The following is a 27235-nucleotide window of genomic DNA, read 5'->3' on the forward strand; positions in this document are numbered from 1 at the left end:
TGCAGTCTTTTCTTCAGCACCCCTGCTATTTTGCCATTTGGTGGAAAAGGAGAAGCCTGTCAAGAGGCCTGCAGAGTCATCTGGCCCCGAGTGTGTGTGCAGAAGAAGTGACTCGTTGTTAAACTGTCCTCTGGGGAGGCAGAGGAGAAAAATAACAGACTGTGTTGGAGGTCAAGTTGGAGCTGTGGTCTGGCGCTGGGGGTAGGAACAGGTTCAGACCCCTCCACACAGTTCAATACTGGCCTTCTTCTACTGTAAATAAACACCCAGCTGCTGGCCATGTACTCTGCCCCCCTGCAGACTGGAGAGAGCTAAAGGGTCACTGAAGGATACCAGACCAGTACTGCCTGCATGCATGCCATCTTAAAGTAAATCAAGTGAAACAGGCCTTGACATAAAGCCATGACATTGTTTGATTTCAGGATGACACAGCAATTCTTTTGTTTTTATCTAAAACAAAGCCTGCTCTGCGTTCTCAGCCCTGAGTAGAATATTATTGTAATCAATGACATGTTTGCTGTACTTCTTTTAATTTTTAATTTTATTCTTCCAATCACATCCCCTGCTCTATTTGCGTCTGTATGAATGGATTATGAGTCAGCTCTTCATATCTGATGAAGCATACAGGGGAAGAATAAGGGGACATGAAGAAACTCCTGCTTCTTGTGCTGTAGGGGGAACTGTTGCTCCAGGCAGCCTCTGCAGACGTTTATGGCGCTCCACTGAAGGACAAGTGAATGGAGAGAGCTGAGAGCATAACAGTTCCAGTTGACAGCAGTAACAATGGCTGTGCCTGCAGCACGGAGACCATGTGCTCGGGAGGGGTGATTTTTAACAGTTTCTTGTAATGTGCTCACTATGGCAGATGCAACATGTTTCTTCATTACAGGTGCAGGAAATAAACTGTTACTGAAGGCAACATTAAAATCCTAGGATTAGGCATAAGGAGGCTCTAACCAATCCAACTGCCATTGTAATTTGTTTTGCATGGATTCTGATCGTATGTCAAACGTTGTATTGGGAATATTATAATCACTTGAGCTCCAAAACTCATTACTGGAAATCCTGTCAGCAAATTAACCACACAAGTAATTACCTTTGCTGTGTTATTTATGAGTTTGAATGTCAAAGCTTGATTACTGCTCTGTATACCGAGTGCCATACATACACAGATTGGATGTCTGACCGGTGGAGATGTCTGGTTATGTAGCTGTGTTTGGGAGTTTAAGGCAGCCAGAAATAACTCTGTTGTAAGTGGTTGCTATGGCAGCTACACGTAGCTCTGCAAAGCAGCAGACTCTCTGCTGCACCGGCCTACATTTGAGATCCTCCGAATGTTACCTCTGAGCAATAACCTCCCAGAGAGGTATTTGCTGCCCGCAGCTTGCTGATCATTGGATGTTAGGTGGAGGCGTCCATGGAGGCCTGGAGTCCTCTTGCGTCCCTGTTTTGGAACATGTTTTCCCACTGTCTGTTGCTGATGTCATGGCTATGGTGCCAGAGTCTGCAGCCTACTGTACGCTGTCATGGAGAGGACAGGCTGGGGAGAAATATGAGACATGTCCGCGCTATAATAGAGACTCTCTCCTGCACTGCCACTTGTGTGCACAGCAGCAACACAGTATATTAATTACCCAGCGCCTTCTCTGTGTCATTCACCAATGAGGGAGGGAAGAAGAAAAATTTCCAAGGCACGTCCTTAAAATAAAGCAGCACTGTACGTGCTCAGAGTATTAACTTCCACACAGATGACCCATTTTTCCATCTCAAAGGGTCTGAGGATGGGTGGAAAAAGGGGGGGGGGGGGGGGGGGGGGGGGGGAGCAGCAGTGGAGCCAATCACGTGAATCTAAAGCAGGCTACAAATCCTGGCGGATTTCTGTTGCTCTGTGGGGCAATGCCTTACTGTCCTCTGCTTTCCCATTTCTGTGCTGAGCCCCCTGTGGTAATTTAACTTCTTCTTCTGCTCTTCCTCTATGCAGGTTTCTTACCTCCTCGTCCCAGCTTGTCTATTCAGCTCTGTTGTTTACATTCTTTGTGAGCGTGAGCTGCAGGGTGTGGACAGCCCCCACACGCCCCACCACCACCTAACCACACTGACTGCCTCTCTCTAATGTCATCCTGCTTCAAGCCTACACCTATCTCCTCATCACTCGATCCCCGATAAGGCGGAAATTCAATAGCATTACTCTGCCTGAGAGAAGTAAGTGCACCACATGAGCTGTGAATACCTGTTCACGTTGGGTGTTTTCATATTTTGCTCTAGTAACAAGCTTGGAGCCGAATTGGTCATGAATGGAGACAAAGAGGACAAAAGGGGCAGAGCCCAGTGGGAGAAGAAATAGATCACTCAGCAACCGTTCTCATCCTGTCATCTGTCATCAGCATTATCTGTGCAATCTAGGCTAGGAGTGAAACTAGAAGAGGGAAGTGACACGTACACTGAGCTGGAGGGTGAAGAGAGGGTTAACTAAGCATGTATGCACAGTTATTCCCCCCACCCCCTCGATCTGCCTTCCTGTCTCACAAGCAGTGCAGTGGCTTTGAAAATTGAGAGTAAGACAGGCTTGTTTTGCATACTGTGGGTCTCCTGCATTGACTTGTAGCAAATCCCTGCCCTCGGGAGGCATGTCAGAGGGGATTAATGGGAGGGCTGGGGCCTCACAGAGTTCCCCATTGTCGCAGCCCAGCCCTTCACTGTATTTTCATCCCGCAGAGTGAGAAAAGAGCGAGCAGGTGGGATGGCGCTGGTGGAGGGAGGGTTGAGCTTGTGTGTCAGTGCACGGGGGAGAAGGGGGGAGGTTATACAGTGGTGTTATTTCCCTCTGCCCTGGTTCTTTTGAGCTGAGCTGAAGGGAGGGGAGGAGAGTGTAAATAATGTATTTGGAGCGGCTGGGGTAGAAGGAGCTGGAGCTTGACCGAGAACAGGGAAGGGAGAAGAAGGGTTGAGCGGCCATGCTGCTGCACAGGAAATTTGGGGGGGGGGCGGTGTACGAGCTACAACAACACCCTGCTGTGGTGCTCTGGGGAATGTGGGGCCTCCGCAAGAATGTAGCAATCCTCTACTTCCGCTCTGCATTCTCTCTGTTTTACCAAGAGAAATGGTTTGCTGTAGCAGACCGACATTAATAATGCAATATAAATAATAATGTGGTAATGTGAAATGCTATTTCACATGAGGCCTGGCTCTGGTAGGGATTCAAATGGGGTCTCAGGAGCAGCCACGCTTGTGAACTGGAAACCTGTCCTCCAGTTGCTGGGCAGGACAATAGTCAGATAGTAGTCCAGGCTGAAATGTTCTTTTTAAATGAATAGTGTGACATGGTGGCAGAAAAGGGCTTATTCGCTTTCTCATGTCTTAGATGAGAAAATTGATACCACTGTCAAAGTCCAGACAGCCAATGTAAAGACGTTAGCTTTAACCTAGCTAGCAGCAGACGCACCGACCAATTAAGGGTTTGTCTGTGCATCTGTGTTTAGCTGAACTCAGAGCTCACAAGAAACTCCACTTCTTTCTGTTATTTCCCCGCCAGTCTCTATCCTTTTTTCCTCTCGTTTCTGTACATCTATAAAGAACGAAATTCATACACAGAATTTCTGCGCCGCCTGTGCAAATTTGCATCTAATTCCTTTGACTCACTAATTAACATGTTACTGTATATCTTGACTATATAACTACATGCTCCAGTATATTTAACTATATGAAATGACAGTTCGCCGTTTTTTTTATTGTTTGCTTTACTATTTCTGTGTCGATTTGTTTTTCCTCCTCCCTTAACTTGAACGCAAACCCAAATCTCTAACTCCTGGCGCTGGGAGACGGATTTTGCAGGTCTTTGGATAGAGCTTGGCTAGCTGTCCAGTTTTTAGGCTAAGCTAAACTCACTGCTGCTAGCCTTAGCGTCATATTTGGCGTACAGACAGATATTTTCTCATCTGACTGTCGGCCAGAAAGCAAATAAGTGTATTTCCAAAAGAAACTATTCCCCTAACATACCCTCCAGCATGCCTCGGTTTGAGTATGATGAAACCATTCACTTGCACGATTATACCATCAGGTCTTTATTTCTCTCTTTATCCTTCCATTTCATTCTCTCCCTCTCTCTCTCTCTCTCTCTCTCCCATGGCGATCTAGCCCTTTTATTTCTCCCACACCTGCTATGTTTTATGGCAACTATAAAAGGGACCTTAACCTTGAAACATGATAGAGCATTCCCAACTCCCACAACAAAAAAGGAAAAAAAAGAGACATCACTCCTGCTCTCCTTTACACACCAATGTAACCTTGGTGTAACTTTTGTATTTTATCATATTTTCTTGGGCTCGCAGAACTCTGTTGCCATATCACCCCGCGCAGCTTGGCAGCTACAACCCACTCTTTCACCCGAGAACTACAAAGTGGGTTTGACGCCTTGCATCTTGTGTAACCACAGTCTTTGAAGACTTTGGCTTTGAGCTCTGTGTCTCATCAATTCCCTACGCAAAGCTAAATTTGAATCTGAGGCGAGCACATAAGGGGGTAGCTTATCTGCCCCACTCGTTTAATGTTATTCATTCATGCACACTACTTTTATGACGTGCAGAAGTACTTTTTTTGTTATTTATGTAACCATCTTCAATCTGCATATGGATGTGTGTGTGTGTACATGCTTAGAGATGACAGTACAGTAACTTAACTTTACACGAGGGACAGAAAGCACTGTTTGTTGGATGCGGGAAAACCCTCTTCATGCATTAAAGGCCTAGTTTGTAATGTTCTGCATGAAAGGGGAGAAACAAATCTATTTGATCATGAGTCTGGCCAGTCGTGGGTCTTTCCGGGTCATGCTTTGATGTTAATTCATGTCTGAACAGGAGAGAGAGCAGAATGCAGAAAAAAGAGTGAAATAGATATCCCCCCATTTCCGGTCTATGAGGGCGCCACACCATGAAGTGAGTGGTACCACAGCAAATTCCTGACTTATTTGTCATCTGGGGCCCTGGTCACATTAAATCTGCTTTTCTCAATGAACTAGGGAGGGAGATTACTGGCTCATAGTCAGTGAGATGATAATGTCAGGCTTTGACTCTCAAATGGAGGTCCACAAGAGGCTGATGCGGAGAATAGAACCATGTCGTACGCAACATCTGATTCTGACGCTACGACTGAAACTCTTTTTGTTTCCTTCCTTCTGGAAATGTGATCCCCCCACCCCCTCCGAATCCATTTGAAATACCGGTCAGCCTTGCAATTGTTCGGTGAACCTAAGCTGCAGAGCCACGCTACTCTTTCCTATCCTTCAGCTTTTCAATCGCCTCCAAATCCTCTTCAAGGCTGACATGATCCACCATGCAGCAGAATTTACTATCAATATAAGATGACAGTGGTAGGTGATGAAATCAGTTGTTATTCTGTTCTCTCTTTCTGATCGCCTTACATGTAATCGATTGGACTGTTCTCCCCGTTTCATCCCCTATATTTCAGCCCTCAGCACTAATTGTGTCAGATTTCTGTCCTCTCTTCCACACACTGTTGATTTATGTCAGCGTAGCGCCATGTAAGCTCACAACATATCCCCAGGTTGCTTTGAGATTCAACTGTGCTCCATGAATATCCTCCATCTGACCTATTTTACACCAAAGCCTTGATCTCCCTCCATGTTTGTCTGGAGTCTATTTGCAGCCGCTGTGATGATTTGATATTATTGCCTAAAACATGAGTGACTTGTTATGTTTGTTTTCAAACCGCAGTACTACTTTCATTAGCATATAAAAGGCTTTTTTTGATATCCTTATCTAGTTTGAGGTGTTTCTCTCCATAATTTATTTCACAGGGTAAGGAAGTCAATCAGACAGATAAGTTCTTTACCATTTAGTCTCACCCAGAAAGCACGCATTCCTGGACTTGATTTGAATTTAATGGACTTGTAGATGATTAATGAATCAATTATTGGATACAGCATCTGAGCGGTTGCAGCGGCGACACTGACAGCTTTTCAAATTGAAAGAAGCACAATCGTTGTGGAGACTTGCATGCTGCCAACTCAATGTGCTCCTGTAATTATAAATGCATGAAATAATTAACAAACAACTCCACTGCGAGAACATTACATGCGGGTCACTTACGGTCAGTAGCAAGGGGCCGGTGGAGAGTGGAGCTCGGGGATGATTGCACTTTGTCTGATAAGGACTGTAACACAGATTGAGTTAATCTTGTAGTGAAAAATGCGCTGTAGGCTTTTAGTCCAGATGACGCTCAGTGTGAGGCCTCTCTCGCATATAGCTCAGGGAAAAGCTCGGTGAAAGCACCCCCCTCCCACCATCCACACTCTCTCCACACACCCCCCCCCCCCCCCCCCCCCGGCTCCATTCTTCCAGAGGGATGGCTTGTTGACATCCATTAGGAGGTTTCCCAGCATTGAGCTGGGTCAGGAAAGAGGACTAATGATGTAATTCCCTGAGAGATGACATTAAAATGTCAAAGTGCCGCAGCTGACATCATCCATTTAGCACACAGTTTCCAATAATATACATTTGTCTTCCTTTTTTTTTCTTTCAGCTTTCCTTCCTTGAAACTGGAGCTCCTCCCAGTGCCTCCAGGCTCTAGGTGTGCAGCCACACGACAGAGGACAGACTAGAATAAGGGGGGATATCATCAAAGCATGCCTATCCCTGTAGCTATAAATGCCCTGCTTCAGAAAGCAGTGTTTTGAACAGTCTGTGTGTGTCGTGTTACATTTATCCCTCCCTTTTGTAAGGCTACATACACAATAATATGTTTCATTTTAAAACGCATAACATTTTCTTCTGTTTACGCTGTTTGCTGTTCTTTGTTGGTCGTATTTTCTGCAGCGAATAGACAATCTGCTTCCGTATAACCAGTGTACATGAATGGTCATGTGATATGCGTTTTTTGGCCATGTTAGTATGGATGGAAATTATTTCTGAAACGGTACTAAAACACTGTACGGATTGTGGATGTACCGTGAGCCTCCTCAGCTAATGCTAATTCACCTTGTCTGCACAACAAAGACCCTCACCCCCTCATTCCTCTTTTACAATTCCTCCCACATATAGGAATGGCCTCTGAATGATTTTAAGTCAGCTGTCTGTATTTTATCCTATTTTTGAAAAGTGATTTTCTGATTTTGAATGTGTTAAGATGTGTGACAGAATTAAGAGAACATTTTGTACAAATTGCCTTTTCTACCTGCCTCACACCGCCCTGTGCCTTTCACGCTGGTCAACAAACACACTGTATTTCAGAGAAAATATAGAATCTGATTTATATTTCTACGAGGGAGACTTGACAGTTCTCTATTCTTCAGCCCAGTGAGTGGGCAGGCTTAGACGTCAATAATGGATGCTTGAAGGCAGAGTAAGTAGACGTGAACTGGAAGCAGAGAAGGAGGGCTGCGCCTCGCTTAATAATGAATCAATTGATCCCCCTGCAGATGATGGATCAGGTTGCTATGACGACAGATGCAATGTTACCCAGAGTGTGGAGAATAGCGTTTGCTTCCCAGAACCATAAACTCAAGGCAGTGAGTAGATCTTGCCTTTCAATGTATTGTGACGCAGGATGTGTCTAAACAAGGAGGTGAAAACAGAAAATATTATGTGGTAGACAGATGCAGCTAGATGAAAAATCACTGTGCAGAATCAGCAATCCGTCCCATCATGTTGAACAGTTCAAAATCTATTTTTCTATATTTCTTTTACCATGAACACAGATGTTAAGACGCAGCAGGTGTGTGAGATTATATTGCCAATTATTCCCACACTGACTCATCTGGGCCATGCATCCTTTCATGTACGCTATAGTAGAGTCAGAGCTGAATACACATGTTTGTTTTGTTTTGTATTTTTTGTGCATGAAGCGCTGGCTTCCAAAAACCAACATGTTTACCGTGTCTGCATGTGCACGCATTCTGTTGCCGTGGCAACGCGGCTGATGCTGGGTCCAGCTGGGACAACGTTGCCAAGTAACAGCTGAGTTACGAGAGTGGAGGAGAGGAGCGTGGGCACTGGGAGGGGGAGAGAGGGTGAAGGGAGCGCCGAGGATAAGAGGACGTCTACAAAGACAGCGAGCAACAAAGACTGGAAGCATGAGGGGGAAAAATATCTGAGGGTAAAAAATAGAAAAAAAGAAAGCGTTTATTTGGGTTAGGGCTCCGGATTGAAAAATAAAATGTTTTTCATCTCTCTCTGCGCCTTCCTGCCAGAGAATATTAATACTTGGGTGCACCACAAAGCATCAATAAACCATGCCAGCAACATAAGTGAAGTGCTCTGTACTAAACAGCAGCAGGGCTTTCATGAACGGAGAATAATGAGTGTAGTACTGTGTACGCAGAGGCCTGGCTGCGATGCCCCCTGCCCCTAACATGGCTACACAGAGGGCACGCAGCCTGTAATGACTCACAAGCAGGCATTAATATCGGAAACGGTCCAGCTCCAAAGCCCTCGGCTGTAAATGATCGTGTGTCCTTGTAGTCCAGGAGGCTCAGGCACGGTGCTGCAGCGAATGGCCTGCTGTTGAGTCAGCACTAGTTTAGCGTACAGACAGGGAAGGTTACACTGAACTCAGGGCTGAGCTCCTTTCATGGTTCTACTGTGGAAATGTGGTCTGTAATCCATTAAGTTATATGAGTTAATGGTTTGTGATAACAGCAGCTGGTCATGTTTTTCAGCAGCCATTAAGATTCTTTCAAAGGCACGTCGCACCCACAGAAACCCATCTGTGTGTCAGATGATTAAAAACAAAGGATGAATCTCTGTTGTTACTATCCATCTACTCCTCTGGCCTGCTCACTCACACAGATACTCCCATGAATCATTTCAACCCAACCCTAAATCTGCCTCCAACTCCTTCCTCATGATTACGCCGTTTTACTTTTATATCAGTATTGTTTCTGGCTCAAATGCTTTAGCTCGTGCTCATTAAAAACACATTTGTCTGTCTTCCATCCGCTGAGCAGCCTGATTTGTCACCATGGAAACTGATCATGAAGTGTCTCGGTGCTACATTTGGGACTAATTGTCATACCCAAACAAACGCGCATGCTCTTAGACTCACACTCGCCACTGCAATCACTGTATTTGTCGCTCTCTTTGCAACAATATTCTCATGCTCCAGTACTTCTCAACAATAAACCTCCGACACAAAGCCCCCAAAACGATGTGCAGGAGCAAGTGAGTGAAATAGCTGGAAACAACAAACTCCACAAAACAAAACATCTATTGAAGTTCCTGGAGCCGTTCCCAAGCAGCTTCATCCAAATATGCTTGATGAGTTTTCAGCCTGGGAAATGTGAAATTTGACGCTCTGTGCATGGATGACACATCCAGCCCTTGGCTAAAGGTTACATTAAGGGACGTGTCAAAGATCAGAAGACATCGTGTCCACCCAGATTTGCGCAGTTCAGGAATTACAGACAGGTCAAACCAGAAAAACAAAAACAATGGAGCCAACGTGGCCCTGTCTTTATATAACAGAGATTGCCTGTGGCGATTGTGCAATGCAGTGCAGTTGTCTGGGCTGATGTAAACAGAGCCTTAGTGCCTCTGGAGGCTCAGCCATGTGCCTTGATGCAGCAGTTATGGGCACATGCCCTACTTTCATAAATCAGAGCTGGAAAAAAGGAAACAGTGAGAGGGGAAAGGAGGAGGAGTGAGAGGGGATGCCGAGTGAGCAGGAAAGGGAGGGAGAAAGAGAGTTTTAGAGGGAAGGAGGGGTGTTTGGCGGGGGGGGGGGGGGGGGGGGGGGGGCTGCTGCTGAACAAGGCTCATATTGATGTTCCAAACACAGCTGCAGGCGTCAGCTGACTAACTGGACTGGACACAGCCCCAAGCTCTGCCTCCTGCCTTTATCAGCTTACACTGTGACCTTTCTCTCTCTACTGGAATAGATACCCCCTCTAAACCTAATACCCCCCTCCGCCCAATATCTGGCCCTTTACCACGCACTGTCCTCACAACCCCAATGAGTCCGGACCCTGTCTGTCCTCTCTGACATCTGACTTCTGCTGGGGGTTTTTTTTGTATCTGCATGCCTCTAGAAACACTGGCTCTCTTTTCAGCGCATCAGCACTTTCGCTTGTATCACATGGCTCAGTTTTCAGGCCTTGCCTTACACTCTTACACAACTCACCATGAAGTCACTTTTACTCCGCACGTCCGCACCCCATGGCGGACAATAAAGAGAGAGTGCTGATGAAGGGCTCGGTTACTCAGCAAATACGTGTCAGTTCGGCACGATTGTTAGGTAATGCGCAGTCCTCTTGTGTCCGATTTCCTCGAAACAAAGACAAAGAGAAGGATTTGGTTACCATGCTTTAGCTGACAGCTCAGGTTTGAACATATTTAGTGAACCTGAAGTTAGCAACAGTTCAGGGTGAGTTTGAAGCAGCAGCTGTTGTCGAGAGTCTGTCCCCGAGGGGCAGGAATCAGCAGAGGTAACTGTCAATCACAGATTTGCAGGCCTCATGGGCCTTTTCTCAGAAAGACGCCCCCTCCATGCACACACACAGCACACCTCCCCTTGATGACGCTCTTCAAGTGTTACTGGATAGTGTTTCTATGGGAGCTGTCCACCCACACACACACACACACACACACACACACACACACACACACACACACACACAGCAGCGCCTCCCTAACCTCCCCTCCCAACTGTTTGCAGGAAACACTCATCCTTCTCTGGAGATGTCGCTCGTGGCAGCTCATGCAATCATAAATCCTGGGCTCTTTTCTGGGAAATGAAGGGCTTGAAAGATACATACATACACACTGAGAGTGAGGAGCGAGCGGGGGTAAAGGCGGGGTGGGGGTGGGGGACGCAAAACACAGCTTGCCAAGTATATCTCCAACGCCTTTTTGACAGTGAAGAGGTTGGATCGAGTGTTTTCCTCCTGTGGGAGGCAAATAAGGAGCATATTCTGCGCTTCCCTGGTTACTGTGTGAGAATCTGAGACACTGCGGTGTCTAGGCAGACCTCAGCGATACCAAAAACATCACAGGAATGAGAAGTGCTTGGTGGTGGAGGACAAAGGGGGACGGACGGAGGGAGCAAATAAGAGGCAAGGCCAGAGAAAGAATAGAAGCGTTTAAGAGCAGCCATCGCCGACTTCAAATGTCAGTCAGTTCCCGGTTAAACAATGGAACACAGCTGTTGCTAAGCTTTGAACTGCAGCTGTCTGTCTTTTGTTGGCACTATTTGTGTGTACATGTGGTCATGGGTTGTGTTTGAACATGGGGCTGCTATAAAGTATTATAGGAAGATTAGTGTGTACAATATTCCAATGTAAGAGGGTGGATTAAGGTTACAGGGAGTTGTAGAGAGATACATGAGTAGGTGGCGAGTATGTCAGATGGTCCTGATTTAGAAACCCCCAAGCAAGAGGCAGAGATGATGAGGGGCGGGGTGGCACAGAGGCTGCGGTGCTCGGTTTGGAGTGGGCTGTAATGGTTTGAGGTTGAGGGTCAAAAAAAAGGGGAGGGAGGACATAGCTGCGAATGACATCTCACTCACTATGGAAAATTCTCATCTGATTGAGGGTTGAGAGACGAAACTGGAAATGAAATTCAATTGCTTTCCTTTGGCGGGTTCGTGACTGAAATGTCCGCAATGTCCGCCACGCCTGAAAACTCCTTCAAGTGCCTCATTATCGGTGTCATCTGCGGATCATCGGAGAACATCTCATTCTCATCTCGGCTTCTTTTTGATCATCGTCCAGACAATGTGCCATTAGGCCTGGGCTGATTTTCTAAAGCACAGCTCAATTACTCAAGGAGAGACTAATTAGCATATCAGAAAGCACAGGCGTGACTCTGCAAATAAAAGAACACATTAGATCCCCCCCACAATATGTTTCAATAATTCATGTAATGTAAGAGCGAGACTGAGTCACACCTCAATTTGCTTTCAGCTGAGGACCTTAAAAAAATTTAGCTCTCTCTCTCACACACACATCACATTTTGAAAGTCCCTATGCTGGACGGTGGTGTGAGTGTGTTTACCCACTTTGGTGCACACAGGCGATTAAGCAGCCTGACAATACGCCTTAGCGTCAGTATTCCTTAAATGTCACTTTTCACGCAACACCATTTTGTCAAAGTAGTGTGGAGTGCCACCCCGGGTGCCTAGTCAGCACCTGCTCAACCGCACAAGGCAGACAAGGCAACACACATACACAAACAAGGTCCAACTTTGCATGTGTGTTTGTGTGTGGAGACAGATGATAGCATTCCCTACAAATGATGCTTCTTGTTCTGGCATTTTAGCAAAACAGGGGTGATGAAAATAGCACACGGCTCAACAATGAAAATGTGTCAGTCAGCACCATCCGCTCCAATGATAAATGAAGGCACCTCAGCCTGTGTGGATCAGATGAGTCAGCAGTATGTCAGAGGAATTTGGATGGAGGAAAGTAGCCAGCATATTGACTCTCCTGTCTTGAAGCGTCGCGGCAGCGAGGTTCAAAGATGAGGCATTGTAAACTTCAGCTGGAGTAGAGAGGGAGTTTCCCTGAATAATATATCAGCCCTCTGATTCAACTTCTGTCTTACAATTTTTTTTGCATGCATGAGTAAATTCCTGTGCGTGCTTGTCTGTGCAGCTGTCTGCCGCAGTGCAGGGCTCTGCGTCGCTGCTGTTGTACATAAAGAATGTGTGAATGTGTGTGAGCCACTGACTTTGTGTTCATTCCACAGTAAATTGATCTGGCTGCTCACTAGACTGGATGGAAAAGGGCCCGGGGCGAGAAGAGCACACTCTCATCAGCAGATGGGAGAGCCCACTGTGTTGCCATCACAAGGCATTCCTCCTCACTGGGCATGCTCAGTGGGCCACGCCCCACACCACCACCACCACCACCACCCCCTTTCCTCCCAGGGCCTGTTTGAACCAGTCAGTCAGGAGGTGGTTGGTGGTGCTCTCTCTTGTTTCTCATCTGACCTTCAAAGCCAGGCATGGGGACAGTAGGTTGACAGGGGAGGCAGGGAGGAGGGGTGTTTTTTTTAAAAGCTCTTTGGGTAGCAGGGCTGATATGTCACTCATTATTTCCACTCTGTGCTTCAGCTCTGTCACAGCCCTCTGAGAGGCATGCAACTACCCTGTGCCTTGCACGCAAAGGCTTCACAATGGTTAGCAATCAGAGGAGATAAAAGAAGACAAAAGCTATCACCATCAGCTTACACGATTAACTCCTGGCTGATAAAGAGTCTCTTAAATATGTATCTTCTCAACATGATCAAAAAATACATAAATACATAAGCAGGTGTAAAAAAGGGAACTTACAGGGAAGTGAAATCATTTTCAGTCACTGCATGCTTCACTTGCGTAATGCGCAACGTGATAGGATTGGGAAATAATTTAAATCACTTTAACCGAGGTCTCACATATTACGTTTGAAAAAGAAGTTACCAATTAGAGGTGCAATCCTTCTCTGCAAAGGTGTAAATAAATACGGGAGCTTGGTTTCTAAATTCACAGCAGCAGTCTGATATTGCTCCGAGATCTCATTCACAGTATTGCAGTTAAATAAACTGAACATAAAGATTAAGATTTACAACCAATATGTAAATATGAATAATATAAATGAGTAATTATTACGATATGATTTCAGTTTATTAGTGCTTCATTTTGTGGCCTGCTGCCCCGCTGTTACCAGTACAAACAACTCATCACCATTTTTTGCACACTGCCTGCTGTCAATGCAGAGAACTGAATCACAGGCTGAATTCTTCCATGAGTCACATGGCACGCTACAAGCAGAAAGGCCTTTTTTTTCTCCACTCAAATCTAAATCCCTCAGGCTTTTACACATTCTCTCTTTGTCTTGCCACCACATTCTGCTTGTCTCTGGTCCTTCAATCTTTGTTCGTTCCCCTCTCTGACTTGCACGGCCGGCTTCCTGTTTATGTCAGGCGAGCATCAAGCCAATCAGCTGTGAAGGCTGTGATCCTCCTCATAGCTATTTACTACCCTGTGGTCTGTTTAAAAAAAGACTGAAAGCGAGCTAAGCTTGGTGCAGGCTGCTGAGTAAGCAGACACGCAAAGCTTCAATCAGTCCACAACTGACCTATATACATCTCTGCCCTTCTGCTTATGACAGTGTGTGTGTCTGCCTGTGTATTTTTACTTTCTGAAATGTGCTGCTGCTCACGTGGTGAAGCATTCATTTATTTGCTTATCGTGTTGCTCACAGAGCAGCAGGATCTGCACGTTGACATTTTTTGTTGCCGCTGAGGGGTGGAATGTGCTGTTTTGCAAGTTTTGAAGATAACAAAGCAGCATGAAGTGGCTGCGTGTAAACTTTGGATGAGGTCACAGTCCGCCAACACAGCACGCTGTGACATGAGAGGGGATTTTGTTCTGGATTCTCCCCAGTGGTGTCATACCTTTGCTCTGTTTTTCTGTAGCCTTTTTTGCTCTGCGGGCATTTCAGATTGCAATTGCAGGTTATCAAAACTGCAAGCCTTAGCTAACGTCTGTTATTATATGGCTGAAGTAAAGTGCAGACTGCATTTAAAACAACAAGAATAGACTATGTAGAGGCCTGTTCATGACTCCAGCCAGTGCCAGCTTTCTCTTGGAGTTCACAGTGTACTATAAATCTGTTAGACAGGGAGAAAATATAATCAGGGCTTTGCCGGGGCATATGAGTTCACTGCAGGCATTACATGAGTACTAATGCCTGATTCAACACTGGCTCTGGCAAACATGCCTGACATTCAATGTTTACACCGCTCAATGAAAGCTGCTAGTCAGACAGTCTGATAGCTTGGCCTGGAATTAGATTCAGGAAGTCATGAGATTTCCAGGTGGCTTGGCTTTCCTCGAATTGTTAAGCAGGGATTTTTCAAAGCGTTGCCAACACACATTAAACTGAAGAAAGCCTTCTGTAAAGAATTAGACCGATACGTTTCCTGTGCTTATTGCACATGGCAATGTCTTAATACAAGAAACAAATACTGAACACTTTTTTAAATCCCCACATAAATAAATAAACCTCAAATTCTGTTACTCCACATTTGAAAAAGGGGGTGGGATCTAACATGGTTACATGTGTGAAAGTAGTGGAAGAACATTCATGTGGACCTTTTCAGAGAGAAAAGAGGCTCCCTGGTGCCATCATTCGATACAGAGAAATGCATGAATAATGAATCTGTGCTGAACTCCTGCTGAACCTTCTGCACCACCACCCAGTCAGAGATCCGCACATGACATCCAACACACATGCGCGCGCACACACACACACACACACACGCACACACCCGGTGACCTTTGCAAAGCTCCAAACATAAGCAGCAATCTGCTGTGGAATATTGTGTCTGCTGTGTGAATCATTACACTGTGCTGCACCTGGCTGCAGTTAGAGAGAGGACTTTTCCTTTGATAAACCTGATGACCGTTGGGAGGTGGTGGAGGAGCGGCCAGTCAAAGTGGAAAGATAAATACAAACTGACGACCAACCGGTGCTGCAGCAGTTAAAGCTCCCGCCCTTTTGGAAGCTTAAGTGTGTGTGTGTGTGTGTGTGTGTGTGTGTGTGTGTGAGCAGTGTGTGAGCAATGTTTAACCCTTGTGTCAACAGCTCGGATGTGTCACAACAGCATTCCTGTGAGGCGCTCGTCTTGTGACAGAGCGGTTTCATAATGTGAGCACTGATCTGACTGCCTGCATGCATTGTTTTGTGGCAGGAGGTAGGAGCTTTGTCTTGGCATAGGATGACTTTTAGCCCAACGAGTTTCATGTTCCTGCATGTTGTGTGTTAATGAACACGGTTAACCAGTTCAAACAGCAAACAGTGCACCCTGTTTACCCAGAATAAGCCTCTCTCTCCTCTTCCTCCAAGCTGTAAATGGTTAACTTGGCAAGCATCATGCGAGAGCTGGAGGGGCGGTTACATGGGAGTTGAACTTTGCTTGTCTTGTTGTTAGCCAATTTTGATCAGAGTCATTTGATCATGTGATGAGAGGAATGGGGAGAGCAGAGCACGTCACACAGCCTCAGGAAGGAAGACATAAATGACTCTCTGCAAATGTTCTCTGCTAAGATGTTTCGTGATGAGCAAAGGAGATATGTACATGTGAAAATAAAAGACAATGTGGAAATGAGGGAGGGTGGTGTGTTGTCCTTCAGGGCAACCCTGGGTGTGACCAGACTTGTCAGTCAGTGTGAAACCATTTCCACTTCAAGGCTGTCTGGCTCCTCCCTCCCATTGTGTGGCAACGTGGTGTAGGTGAACTTTATCCATGTTTCCTGAAAGAGAGAGCTCTCAATGATTTGCATAGAGCAAGGTCAAGTTACACATCTGTGTGCTTGCCCAACAATGTGGATCTCTTCGCTTAACATAGGAAGGGGGAGAAGTATGTTTTTAGAAGTATGTGTTCTTTTTTTGGCAGTTTGAAACCTGCCCAAACCTGTATGTTGACAACATACAAAACAACAACCAATATACGCCCAGCATTACATTACCATCACAAACTAAAATTAGAAAAACATCCATGGCTCCCAGCACGACGTGCCCTTTGGACAGGCAGGTTTTCTGCAAACACATGGTGTAAGACGGCTCTCTATCAGCAGCGAGCTTGTAGTAGTTACAAATTTGCACAATACAAACACCCGGTTTCATATCACTTTGGGCTTATCAGGCTCCTTCAAGGGTACTGAACTTTCCCACAGTGCTCCCTCCACTCTGTCCTTTTGTATGCCTTTGGGACTTTACTGTTGCGTCAAGGCTCTGCTATTCATCCAGTGTGCTTCCCACAGTATTACTGTACCACTGCAGCTGAGCTTGTTGTGGGGACTATGACTAAACTATCCTCTATGTGCCCTTTAAGGAATTATGACTGTATGTGTGACAACATCTATCATTGTCTTTGTTGCGAAACTAGTTTGTCATAGATGAAGTTCAAGTTGAGGCAATGTGATCTTACGTTCCTAAATAAAGGCATCACTTTCAAAAAAAACAAAAGCTCTAATACATAAATCACTGGGATAAATGAATGTAGTTTACACACCGGCTTCTTGGTTCAGCTTTGACTTTCCAAACTTGTGCATACACTCAGTTTCTCTGTAGGACTGTGATAAGACATCTTTACTGGCATTGCCAGTACTCTCTCTGTCGATTTCACCTTCTGATAACGACGTATAGATAATCTAGATAAAAATGTTAGACTTTCTTTTCATGCCCTGTCAGACTGTGTTGTGGCAATGCCGCCATGCTCACGATTTAAGCCAAGCACTTTTGTGTGTACAATATCATCATAACAGATGGAATGAATAGCCAAAACTATGAAAATAAGATACAAATTTTGATTAACTGTGAGCGTCCTCTCCATGAATTCACATACACGTGGTTGTACTTGTCATTCCAGCTCCATTTTCTGTTTCAGCTCCTCACAGCCTGCTGTTTTCTGAGACAAGGCTTTGAAGTGGATGAGGGAGGCGAGGCATTATGTGCCCAGATGCCAGGAGACAGTGGTTAAGGGGGCTTTATCACACAGACAGGGGGACAGCACGCATCTCCTGCCCTCCCATCTTTTACCACAGCAGGAGGCTGAATGTGACAACCATGCTCCCCATGCTGCTCTGGGGCCAGGCCCGCAAAACCACAGGCGGATAATGAATGCCACACCATCGTGACAACTTGCACTTTTATGGAAAGGGGAGGAAGGACATCTCTGGCACGGACGCTCGCAGCATTTGATGAAACATCCTCCATAAACCAGACAATCAAAGAGAAGGCAGTAAAGCATCTGTGGAATCTGGGACGGGAACCTCTGCTGATTTACTACCAAAAAATAAAAAAGGGCTGTTTCCAAGTAAAGTGTCTAGAGCTTAATTGCGGGAAATATCGCTTTCCAAATGTAACCACAGCATCCGTAAACGATGCATTACAGTTGCATTTATCCATGATCGCCCCTACTTTCCTGATCCGAATAAGCCACATGCTATGAAGCATCTATGAACAATTTCTCCCAAAATTAAGAGACTTGAGGTTTTCCAATTGGGTCAGTATTTGCTATTCTTGGCTTTCCTTCCTCTCAGTCATGCTATTTTGTATTCCATACATCACAGAAATTACTCTATATACCCGTTTGCTTTCGAGGCAATTGTTACTAGAAAAGGAGCAGCTTTGATCTTCCAATGGCAACACTGAAATATCTTCTAAGCAAACGTGTTATAAATATGTATGTTCACACATATTTTTATAAATTATTCACTGCGGTTTTATGCAACTGTTGAATTAATATATGCAAAGGAGTAAATACAAATCACTTGGGCGTTCTACCAAATGGTATAAGAACAACAGCAATGTAAAAAAAAAAAAAGATACCTGCACTTGAATATAATACATCCGAGTGCTGTGTTAACTGCTGTGCCGGGGATGTCAGAGTCCATTTTCCAGCAAGGCAGCTCAAAAATAGACAGGAGCTCCGGTAATAAATAATCCTACTTTGGGAAAGTTTTTATTTTGGCTCAGAGGGAGAGGTTACGTAACGCATGAAATACTCCTTCCTTCTTTTTTGGCTCAACAAGAAAAAAAGCAAGAAATGTAATGGATAAGATGCTGGGGAAAAAATGCACACCTGCTGTACATACATATCATACCACTGTGTGCACTATAAACATCCTTATAATGAAGCTGGATGTCCCTTAGGAGTTTGCATGAGGATCAATCAAGGTGTAAGAACAAACCAGCTGTACAGACTCTAGTGCAGTGCTACTGCAGGAGTAGCTGTAAACAATGCCGTCCTTCTGGGAATTATTTTCTGTGTGTTATGTGAGACAGAGAGAGAATGCAGCGGAATGACATTTTGAACAGTATGTCTGAGTCGGTCACAAAGCTGGAATGACTGCACAACTCAGTCCAGTATGCTAAACATAACAACTGTGAGTCAGGCCTGAAACCGCCTTTTAAGGGCAGTAAGCAAGGAAGCCATACATATGTGCAGTTAATGTTAGTCAATCTAATAGTAGCTTATGAATTGGACCACATAAACTCACATATACAAAGGCTAAAGGTACATTCTGGTTCAGTAAATTCAAACTATGTGCTGATCTGGCTTCAAGAGGCCAGGGAAAGTTTGTTTACATCAACGTCTGGTTGTGACTGAAAACATATCTGGGGGTTTCCACTGGACAGGAAATGATGTTGTCAGCTCACGAAGCATGCAAGCTTAGTTAAGCGTGGCATCACAGAAGGGTCTTTCTGTTCCTGGTTGGCAAATTTAACTCTGCACTGCAAACTACTGAAACTACCTTCTGTTTAAAAATGGATGTGAAAGCAATGTTCATTTACATTTTTCTGCGGGGATTATTTCCTCCCACCCCCACCCCCCAGCCCCCAGCCCACAGCCCTCAGCCCTCAGCCCTTTGCTATTTACTGAGTCGTCTGTCCCCTGACAAGCCCGGCAGATTAAGGGGATATGTTACCATCTTGTTTTTTTTCTAAATGGTTACACATGTGGCACATCTGGGTCCAAGCCTGACTCATTACTCACTTTTTTATGTTCCATTCTCTGCAGCCATGGCAACTGCTGCATGTTTGGCAGAAAGCTTTTGAAGGCAGTGGAAAAAGAGAAAGAGAGAGAGGGCCTAGGGAGGGAGCATAAAGGGAAAGCGATAGAAGGAGGGAGGGAGGGAGAGCGAGCAAGCTCTCAGTAGTTGGCCTACATCCAGTGTAATCATGCCATGGAGCCGAAATGAGGCCTTTGGCAGCACACCAGGTTTCTGAGAACAAAGATGTGAGCTTCTAATGTTGGCGGTGGGGCCTGCTTGGCATCCTTTGCCATTTCCCAGCAGTCCTTGCCTTGGCCGACCGCCAGCAACCCCCCCCCACTGGAACTGCAAAGAGGATCAGAATAAAGAGAGAGACTTGTTTTTCACTCGCCTCTTGCTCTGGCCCAATGACATCACCTCTGCAGCCTCCAGCCCCCAGATTCCAGCCGCCCAGCACATTTTTCCCTTTCGCTGTCGACCCTCCATTTTATTTGAATTCCACCATTTTATACCTACATCAAAGCGGCCTGCTTGACATGCCTTATTTATGTTTTTATTTGTATTTCTGCGCATATGCTGCCTACCATTTCTCTGCCATGTGCATCCCGGATATCAGGAATGAATCCATTCAGAAAATCAATAAAACATCTTCAAACTAATGTTTCATAAAAAATAAAAACAGGAAGCATCTAATGTGACAGATGGATGGTTTGACATTATCTTTCAGAGCTCCCCAAATTTGATCTGCGCTCTAATCCTTGCTGTGCAAATCTGTGGCTAAAAATAGCACGGTAAACAGGATATATATGGTAGTTGGGGTACTGTGATAATCTCCATGGTTACCGCTCCCTATTACATATACAGGAACTCTGTAAAGCGTGCACATTAGTCCTTACATTCACTCTCCTGACTGCGTAGCTATTAATCTGCAAGCTAGCTCACTACAACTACTGCTTAACTTCTCTAATATATCTTCACGCTGTCCTGTTATAACCTCCTTCTACATTTGTGCAACATGTTACAGTTTAGTTTAGTGTTCACCTCAGCAGTTGTGCTAAAAAGGTTATATAACATGAATGTTGTTCTCATGGAGGAGAGAAGAACAGAACATAAGACTGAAAAAACATCCAGCCAGTGCTGTGCTCTGCTTAGGCAGAAAACTTCACAGGGAATTTGTAATGATTCGCCTGCATGAATAAAATATGGCCAATATAAAATTTAACAGGCTCAGAAAGCAATAGAACAAAAATAACGTCACCTCATCGGCCTGCGATGCTGTCACATGCTGGGTATTCCCCTGGCCGTCACCTACCTCTCAATCTTTATTTAGCTGCTTCATGTCTCAATTTACATACCGCTTGAAAAAAAAGAAGTTCAGAACAGCAGTATACAGCTGCTCCATCTGGTTTAGTGGCTAGACTCAAATGAGACGGCCGGCAGCCGGGTCACACTGTGGTGATTTTACTGTATACACGGTTCATATTGCCAATCAGAGCCATCTGTGCATGTCTGGCTTCCTCTCAGACATTTGTCGCCTCTGCTTGGTACAACTCAGTCACTGTGGCATTTGTTTTTTATAAATCAATGGATCTTGCTATTAGAGAATCCGGTCATTTAGGATTTAATTGAATCTCAGCATGCCTTGTCTTGCATAACAGTGTGCAGCTATTTGCTTGCACAAACATCGACTGAGTGGAAACCAAAGGATCAAAGCATTAGGCAACTGTTTCCCACCAATCTTAAGGAAAGAATCTGTTTATTTTTCCCCTCACAACAGCCGTTTCCTAACTGTGTCATAAAGCCTAACAACACTTCCTGGTGTTGTTCACCCAACAAGGACTTGAGAGAAAGCGGTGTTGGGAAACAATATGTTAATACAGTAGTTTGCGGTGTGAGTAACACTGAGGGCACTGAAACCTTGTGACGTCTCTGAATGTTCTTAATGGAATATTATTGTGTTGCACTGTTCACTGCTCATGTTGGCAGCTTTACAGAAACAATCATGTAAAATCATATGGAAGCTGCACTACAATTATAAGTGCTTGTGCTTATTTTGTTTATGGAAGCCCTTTGAAGAAGAGCCTCATGCCACAGTGCGTGATCATGGCCGCAGGCAGGGAGCCAAATGGCCTGATGTCCCGTAGATGGGTGAGGCGGATGAGGGTACGTGACTAAACATCTTGTTTCCTCTTTCCAACGTCACATGGACTTGCACAAACATATCCTGCTTTGTGTCTGCAGGTTACAGACGCATTGCCTCACCCACAGCCTGAGGCGAAGCTGCAATGAGTTGGAATGAGCCCAGATGAGAGGGAGGAACTACTGGGACACTCCTCCAGTTCTAACATACACTTTTACTTCAGGGGATTTTTGGCTGGGTTTTTTTGGTGATTGGCCTGATTCTATATGCCCCCCCCCCATCATGTTAAACATGCAACATGAAAGTGCAGTCATTTATCCTGTTACAACACACTAATACTTCCTTTATCTTTTGAGCTGTTTGATTGTTAACTTCCTAAAAAAAAAGTCTGAATGGCTGATTCACTCCTGTGTAATTTCATTTAGTGGCAGCAGATTTGGATGACTGACTGTTCAGTGCACTAGAATAAAATGTGGGCAGAGCTATAGTCATGCTGTAACCCCCTGATCCATTCAAGCTGGCTGGAAATCCCCACCTCATGACAGAGCTTCCTGGTTACTGGCTAATGGAGGCGCCCTTTTCTTTCTTTTTGTATCAACACTGCAGGAAAATATTATTATCTAACCAGTGCTGAAACCGGAGCAGGGCATGTTGAATTCATACTGGTAAGCTGACACAAAAATGAGCAGTAGAGAAGAAATGTGAGCAGAAAAAAATCCTTCAGTATTCCAGGTAAATTGTATCTAACTGTGTACTGCAATAGCGAAAAACAACAAAAATCTACTGTTCTTCTAATGTTGCTGCACAACAATTAAAGTACACTGGATTACAGTATCCTAATTGTTGTTTTTCAAGGGTCGACCCACCTCATTCATTGCACAGCAGTAGTAGTAGCAGCAGCTCATGGCGTCGAGGCGCTGTGCATTGAGAAAAACAAGCTGCAGCGAGCATTTTTCAGCCGGATAATACTCTGAATTTAGGACAAAGCAGCAGTCAACTGGAGGAGCTGGCGACTCTCCTTTTTTTTTTATTTTTTATCCCCTGGCGGTCTACAGCTAACATACAGCCACATCCCCCCTCCACCACCACCACCTTTTATATAAAAGTCTCTTTCTCGCTGCAGGCAGGCTGGTATCTGCGGACCCGGAGTCATATTTTCGCAGGTTTGATAATAATAATAACACGAGCTGTGGGTTATTCCCTTCAGTCGGCGGCGGTGGTAAAGCTGAACTGGGCGCAGTTTTGGCAGAGGTTCAAGTGATTAAATAAAAAAAAAAAAGAAGCAGTGAGTGACAGAGGCTGCAGTAAAATGTGTGTGTGTATCTGTGTGAGAGGGGGGGGGGGGGGGGTGTCTGTCGAAGAAATCAAGTCAATAGAAACTGAAGTGGAAGCAGGCGTTTAGAGCTCCGTGGTGACGTCACTGCTCCACATTGAGCCAGTAGTAGAGAGTCAGTGGAGATAGATAGAGGAGCGCCGTAGTAAAGTACACACCGACATGAACTTCTCCCTCTAAAACTTCAACGTTGCCGCTGTAAAAGTCGGGAGAAGACGAGTTTATTTTTTCCACGAAGGGAACTTGCTCTTTATTGGCTTTTTAAAAAGGGAGCTGGGAGAAAGCAGGAGAAGAAGACACATTTTGGGTTTCTTTTCGGGGGGTCGACGACGAGCGCTATGTCGTCCGCGGCGGTCGCTGCTTCTTCCAGGAGGCAGTCGTGTTATTTATGCGACTTGCCCCGCATGCCGTGGGCCATGATCTGGGATTTTACCGAGCCCGTCTGCAGGGGATGTGTCAACTACGAAGGAGCAGACCGCATTGAGTTTGTCATCGAGACGGCCCGGCAGCTCAAGAGGGCTCACGGGTTTCAGGAGGGCAGGTCTCCCGGGCCGGGGAAGTCGCAGCTCTCCGGGAAAGAGATCCAGGCGATCAACCACGCTGCGGCGGGAGACCCCGGCTCCCGGCCGCCGCAGCCGCTGGACCGCTACCCGCTCTCCTCCGACCGACCGCCCAGACTGGGTCCAGAGTATCAGTCTGGCAGGCAGGCGAACGGCATTCCCGTCCCCAATGGATTTCCTAAGCCTGACGAGCCTCCAGAGCTGAATCGCCAGAGCCCCAACCCGCGCAGGAATAGCACGGCTCCTCCGAATCTAGTGCCTTTGGTTAACGGAAACATGCCCCCGGTGCACGCCGTCAACGGTAGACCGGGCCAGATGGGGCTTCCCTCCGCACTGGCGGGCGGTAGTCCCGCCGATCTGGGCAAGAGACCCGCCTCGGTGTCCAGCACTGAGCACGACAGAGAGGTAAAGGAGAAGCACAGACCGGACAGTCTCACGCCGGAGATCTCCGAGAGCCACAAAAACAGGGCAGACCAGGACTGGATGGGCAAGGGCAAAACGGTGAGGGACCTGATGGCTCTGCACACGTTCGACAACAGGTTCAAGAAGGACCATGCGGCCATGCAACAAAGGGTTATGGGCTATGAGACCAGCGCCACGGCTTCCAAGTCAGGTGAGCATCCAGTAGTGTTTACCCTCAGGGATATTTTCTCCAATTTGCATTTGTGTGTGACTTTTAGTAACTCACTGAAGCTCAGGAATCGGTTAATAATGAACAAAGGATAAATATAGTATCCTGTCAGCAAAATCCAAGTTGCATAAATACATTTGTACTTATTTGCTGTGTTTGTTATTGTTTTGTACCCTGTGGTGCAGCTTGGAGCAGCAAAAATGCATGTCTCCATTGCAGTGTAATTGTTGATCATTGTCTGAGCTGTGCAGTCAACTGTTTTGTTTAACCCTTTCCCACCTCCAGACAGAGGAAAACACCCCCGGAACATGAAGAGAAAAGCGTCGCCTGAACCAGAGGGCGAGGGGACAGCTGCCAAGCTCAATGGAGAAGGACAGCAGTGGTTACCACCACCTACTGACGGACTGAAAATGCCTCCAGTTCCCCCGCCAAGCTTCGCCTCTCCCCCCTCCACAATATCACCCCACTCCCGCACCACCCCACCTGAGGCAGCCCAGAATGGCCAGTCCCCTATGGCGGCACTCATCATGGCAGCAGACAATGCAGGTGGGAACAGCTCTCCTAAGGACGCTAACCAAGTCCACTCCACCACCCGGAGGAACAGCAGCAGCCCCCTGTCGCCGTCCTCCATGAATCAGAGGAGGCTGGCACAGAGAGAGGCGTCTGGTGCAGGTACCCCCCACGTGCCAGGCATGGACCAAGTGCACCCCCAAAGCATTCCGGACTCCTCGGTACCCGGCAGCATACCCCTGTGCTGCACGCTGTGCCATGAGCGTTTAGAGGACACACACTTTGTTCAGTGCCCGTCTGTGCCCTCTCACAAGTTCTGCTTCCCGTGCTCGAGGGAAAGCATAAAGCAGCAAGGTGCCACGGGTGAAGTGTACTGTCCGAGTGGAGAGAAATGTCCCCTGGTTGGCTCGAACGTACCATGGGCTTTCATGCAAGGAGAAATCGCCACCATCCTTGCAGGAGATGTCAAAGTAAAAAAGGAGAGGGACCCTTGATTTTGTTTGAACACTTCTTTGGGGAGGGGAAGCAAAAATATGAGTATAAATATATAAATATCACATACATACCATTCAAACAAAATAACGGACTTGTACATATTGGACCCAAGGGAAGAGTATACTTCGTAAACATGGTTGTATAATTTTTGATTTTTGAATACATTGTGTTTCTATATTTTTGAAGATAAAGGTATGTACTCATTATAATGGACTACGTTCCTCTTTGTTGATGTTTAACAAAATTCTTGATGTACTTCTAGGTCTGGTGGCAGTTCCTGTTTAACGTAGAATGTGACTAATGCTACTCTACGAGCACTTGGCAAAACTGAAATGCTTTTAGCTGTACTTGTATGCACTTGTTTAAAAATTGCCAAATACAATTTCTGATCTTGTATGAACTTATTGTCTGAGCTTGCTTCATTTGAGTGATCAAGTTACACCAGGACTGTGGACAGATGATGAGATAGGGCTCTGTGTTCTGATACGCAGGCTTGTTGTGACGGCTCAGGAGACTTGATTTACGCTGCACAACATAAGTAGGCTACTGTTTCACGCTGCAGGACGGCAGCTTTTCTGTACACATGCCTTTCATGATTCATGGGAAAGCATGGCCAGGGGAAAAAATAAGAGGCACATTGTCCCAAATTTGCTCCAGTTTTGTGCATCACTGTAACTTGACTGCAGCGTACAGAAATGGGTGCCAAGTCATGTTCAGTCAGCTGGAATCTGTTGAGTCAGTAATGTGAGAAAGTGCATGATTGTCAACATGATACCATAGTGTAACCACGTTGTGTAACCACAAATTAGGATGTTTGCTGAAATTAACCACTCTGAATAACATTCTTACCTTTTTATAAAGGCAAAACGCATTTTCAAGCTGGTGTGCAAATGACATTATAGAGGCTTTTATTTTCAAATAATTGTGCTTTTGATTCACTAAGCAGTTGACAAATTGAAAATTATGAATAAAATCGGCATAACAAACTACCTCCAAGCATGACTTGGGTACACTAGCACTGCAGCAGCAAGCCTTTACTTTCAATTTTAGCATTTTGTGTGGTACATTGTGCCACACTGATGTACACTATCAATGATACCACTACATTCTTCCACATGCTTAGAACAGATTTCTGCCTCAGTGTGCAATGTGTGCTCTTTCAGAGTAAACAATAACGCTGTTGCTGCCTTACATACCAAGCTCGCTCTGCTTCCCTTCAGATGCAAATTTAATTGTTGCAGATTCATGGCAGCACGCCCATAAAAAAAACAGAAATTCTGTCTCCGTAATGGCAAGTAGGCAGCCAGACTCATCTCTGCAAGCAATGAGGGGTTTAAGGGGGTCGTTCAGTAACAAACTGCAGCTACTGTGTCTACGGAAGAGAAGCAATCTTGAGAGAGTGTTTTTGCTTCCTTAGACAAAGAAATGTCGCTGACACTGCACCAAGCTAACACTGACATGGAGAGTGATATCTAGTAGAGAGGTGGACTTGGTGTAGAAGGCCGTTGCGTAATTATCTGCATAATCTGCTTCCTGCTAATGTTTTATCGAGCTGTCAGTGCAAGCCCCCCCTCCCCAAAAAAATTAAATGCCCACAGACGGCTTTTGCGTGGTTGGTTTAGTATGCTTTAGTTCACTTGGTGCCCTTAAATCTGGAGATTTATTGACCTCACTCCACTGACAGATGTGTTTTAAATGCATTTTGGTAGCCACCTCAACATCTTAACAGGGATTACCCACTTTTTAATAAGCTGTATGGTGTCCTGACTAACTGATTGAATCTTAATGTTGAATGAAAACATAGCCTTTGCACCCCACTGACTAAGAAGGGCATGGACAATTATTGTCCCCTAATTGAGAGCACTAAAAGGCAGCCGTGGACAAAATGAACTCTCAACAAAACATTTAGAGCACAGCTTTTACAGTGTGATTTGAGGCTGAATAGGTTTGACCGATAGAACCCTGTTTATCATGGGTACGGCATTTTGAAGACAGCTGTTTGTTTGTATAGTGCTCTTCCGTTCCTTGGAAAGTTATCTTATCAGTTGGACTTTAAATGCAGCCCAGTTTGATAA

General features: G+C 45.5%; 1 protein-coding gene and 1 long non-coding RNA gene across 2 annotated transcripts; both read left to right on the forward strand.

The window, feature by feature from the left end:
• The first annotated feature begins 575 nt into the window (after positions 1 to 575).
• On the forward strand, positions 576 to 18118 carry LOC119917144. Its single transcript, XR_005447230.1, has 3 exons — positions 576 to 889; positions 1982 to 2202; positions 17382 to 18118. It is a non-coding gene; the product is annotated as an uncharacterized LOC119917144 (long non-coding RNA).
• Positions 18119 to 23019: 4901 nt separating this feature from the next.
• irf2bp2a (interferon regulatory factor 2 binding protein 2a) lies at positions 23020 to 25560 on the forward strand. Its single transcript, XM_038737264.1, has 2 exons — positions 23020 to 24137; positions 24441 to 25560. The coding sequence occupies exons 1-2, from the start codon at positions 23303 to 23305 to the stop codon at positions 25157 to 25159; spliced, it is 1554 nt and encodes a 517-aa protein (XP_038593192.1). The 5' UTR covers positions 23020 to 23302; the 3' UTR covers positions 25160 to 25560.
• Positions 25561 to 27235: the final 1675 nt, after the last annotated feature.

This window comes from Micropterus salmoides, unplaced genomic scaffold, assembly GCF_014851395.1.
Source record: "Micropterus salmoides isolate LMB-PRFRI ecotype aquatic unplaced genomic scaffold, ASM1485139v1 Ms_hic_scaffold_22, whole genome shotgun sequence".
Classification (NCBI taxonomy): domain Eukaryota; kingdom Metazoa; phylum Chordata; class Actinopteri; order Centrarchiformes; family Centrarchidae; genus Micropterus; species Micropterus salmoides.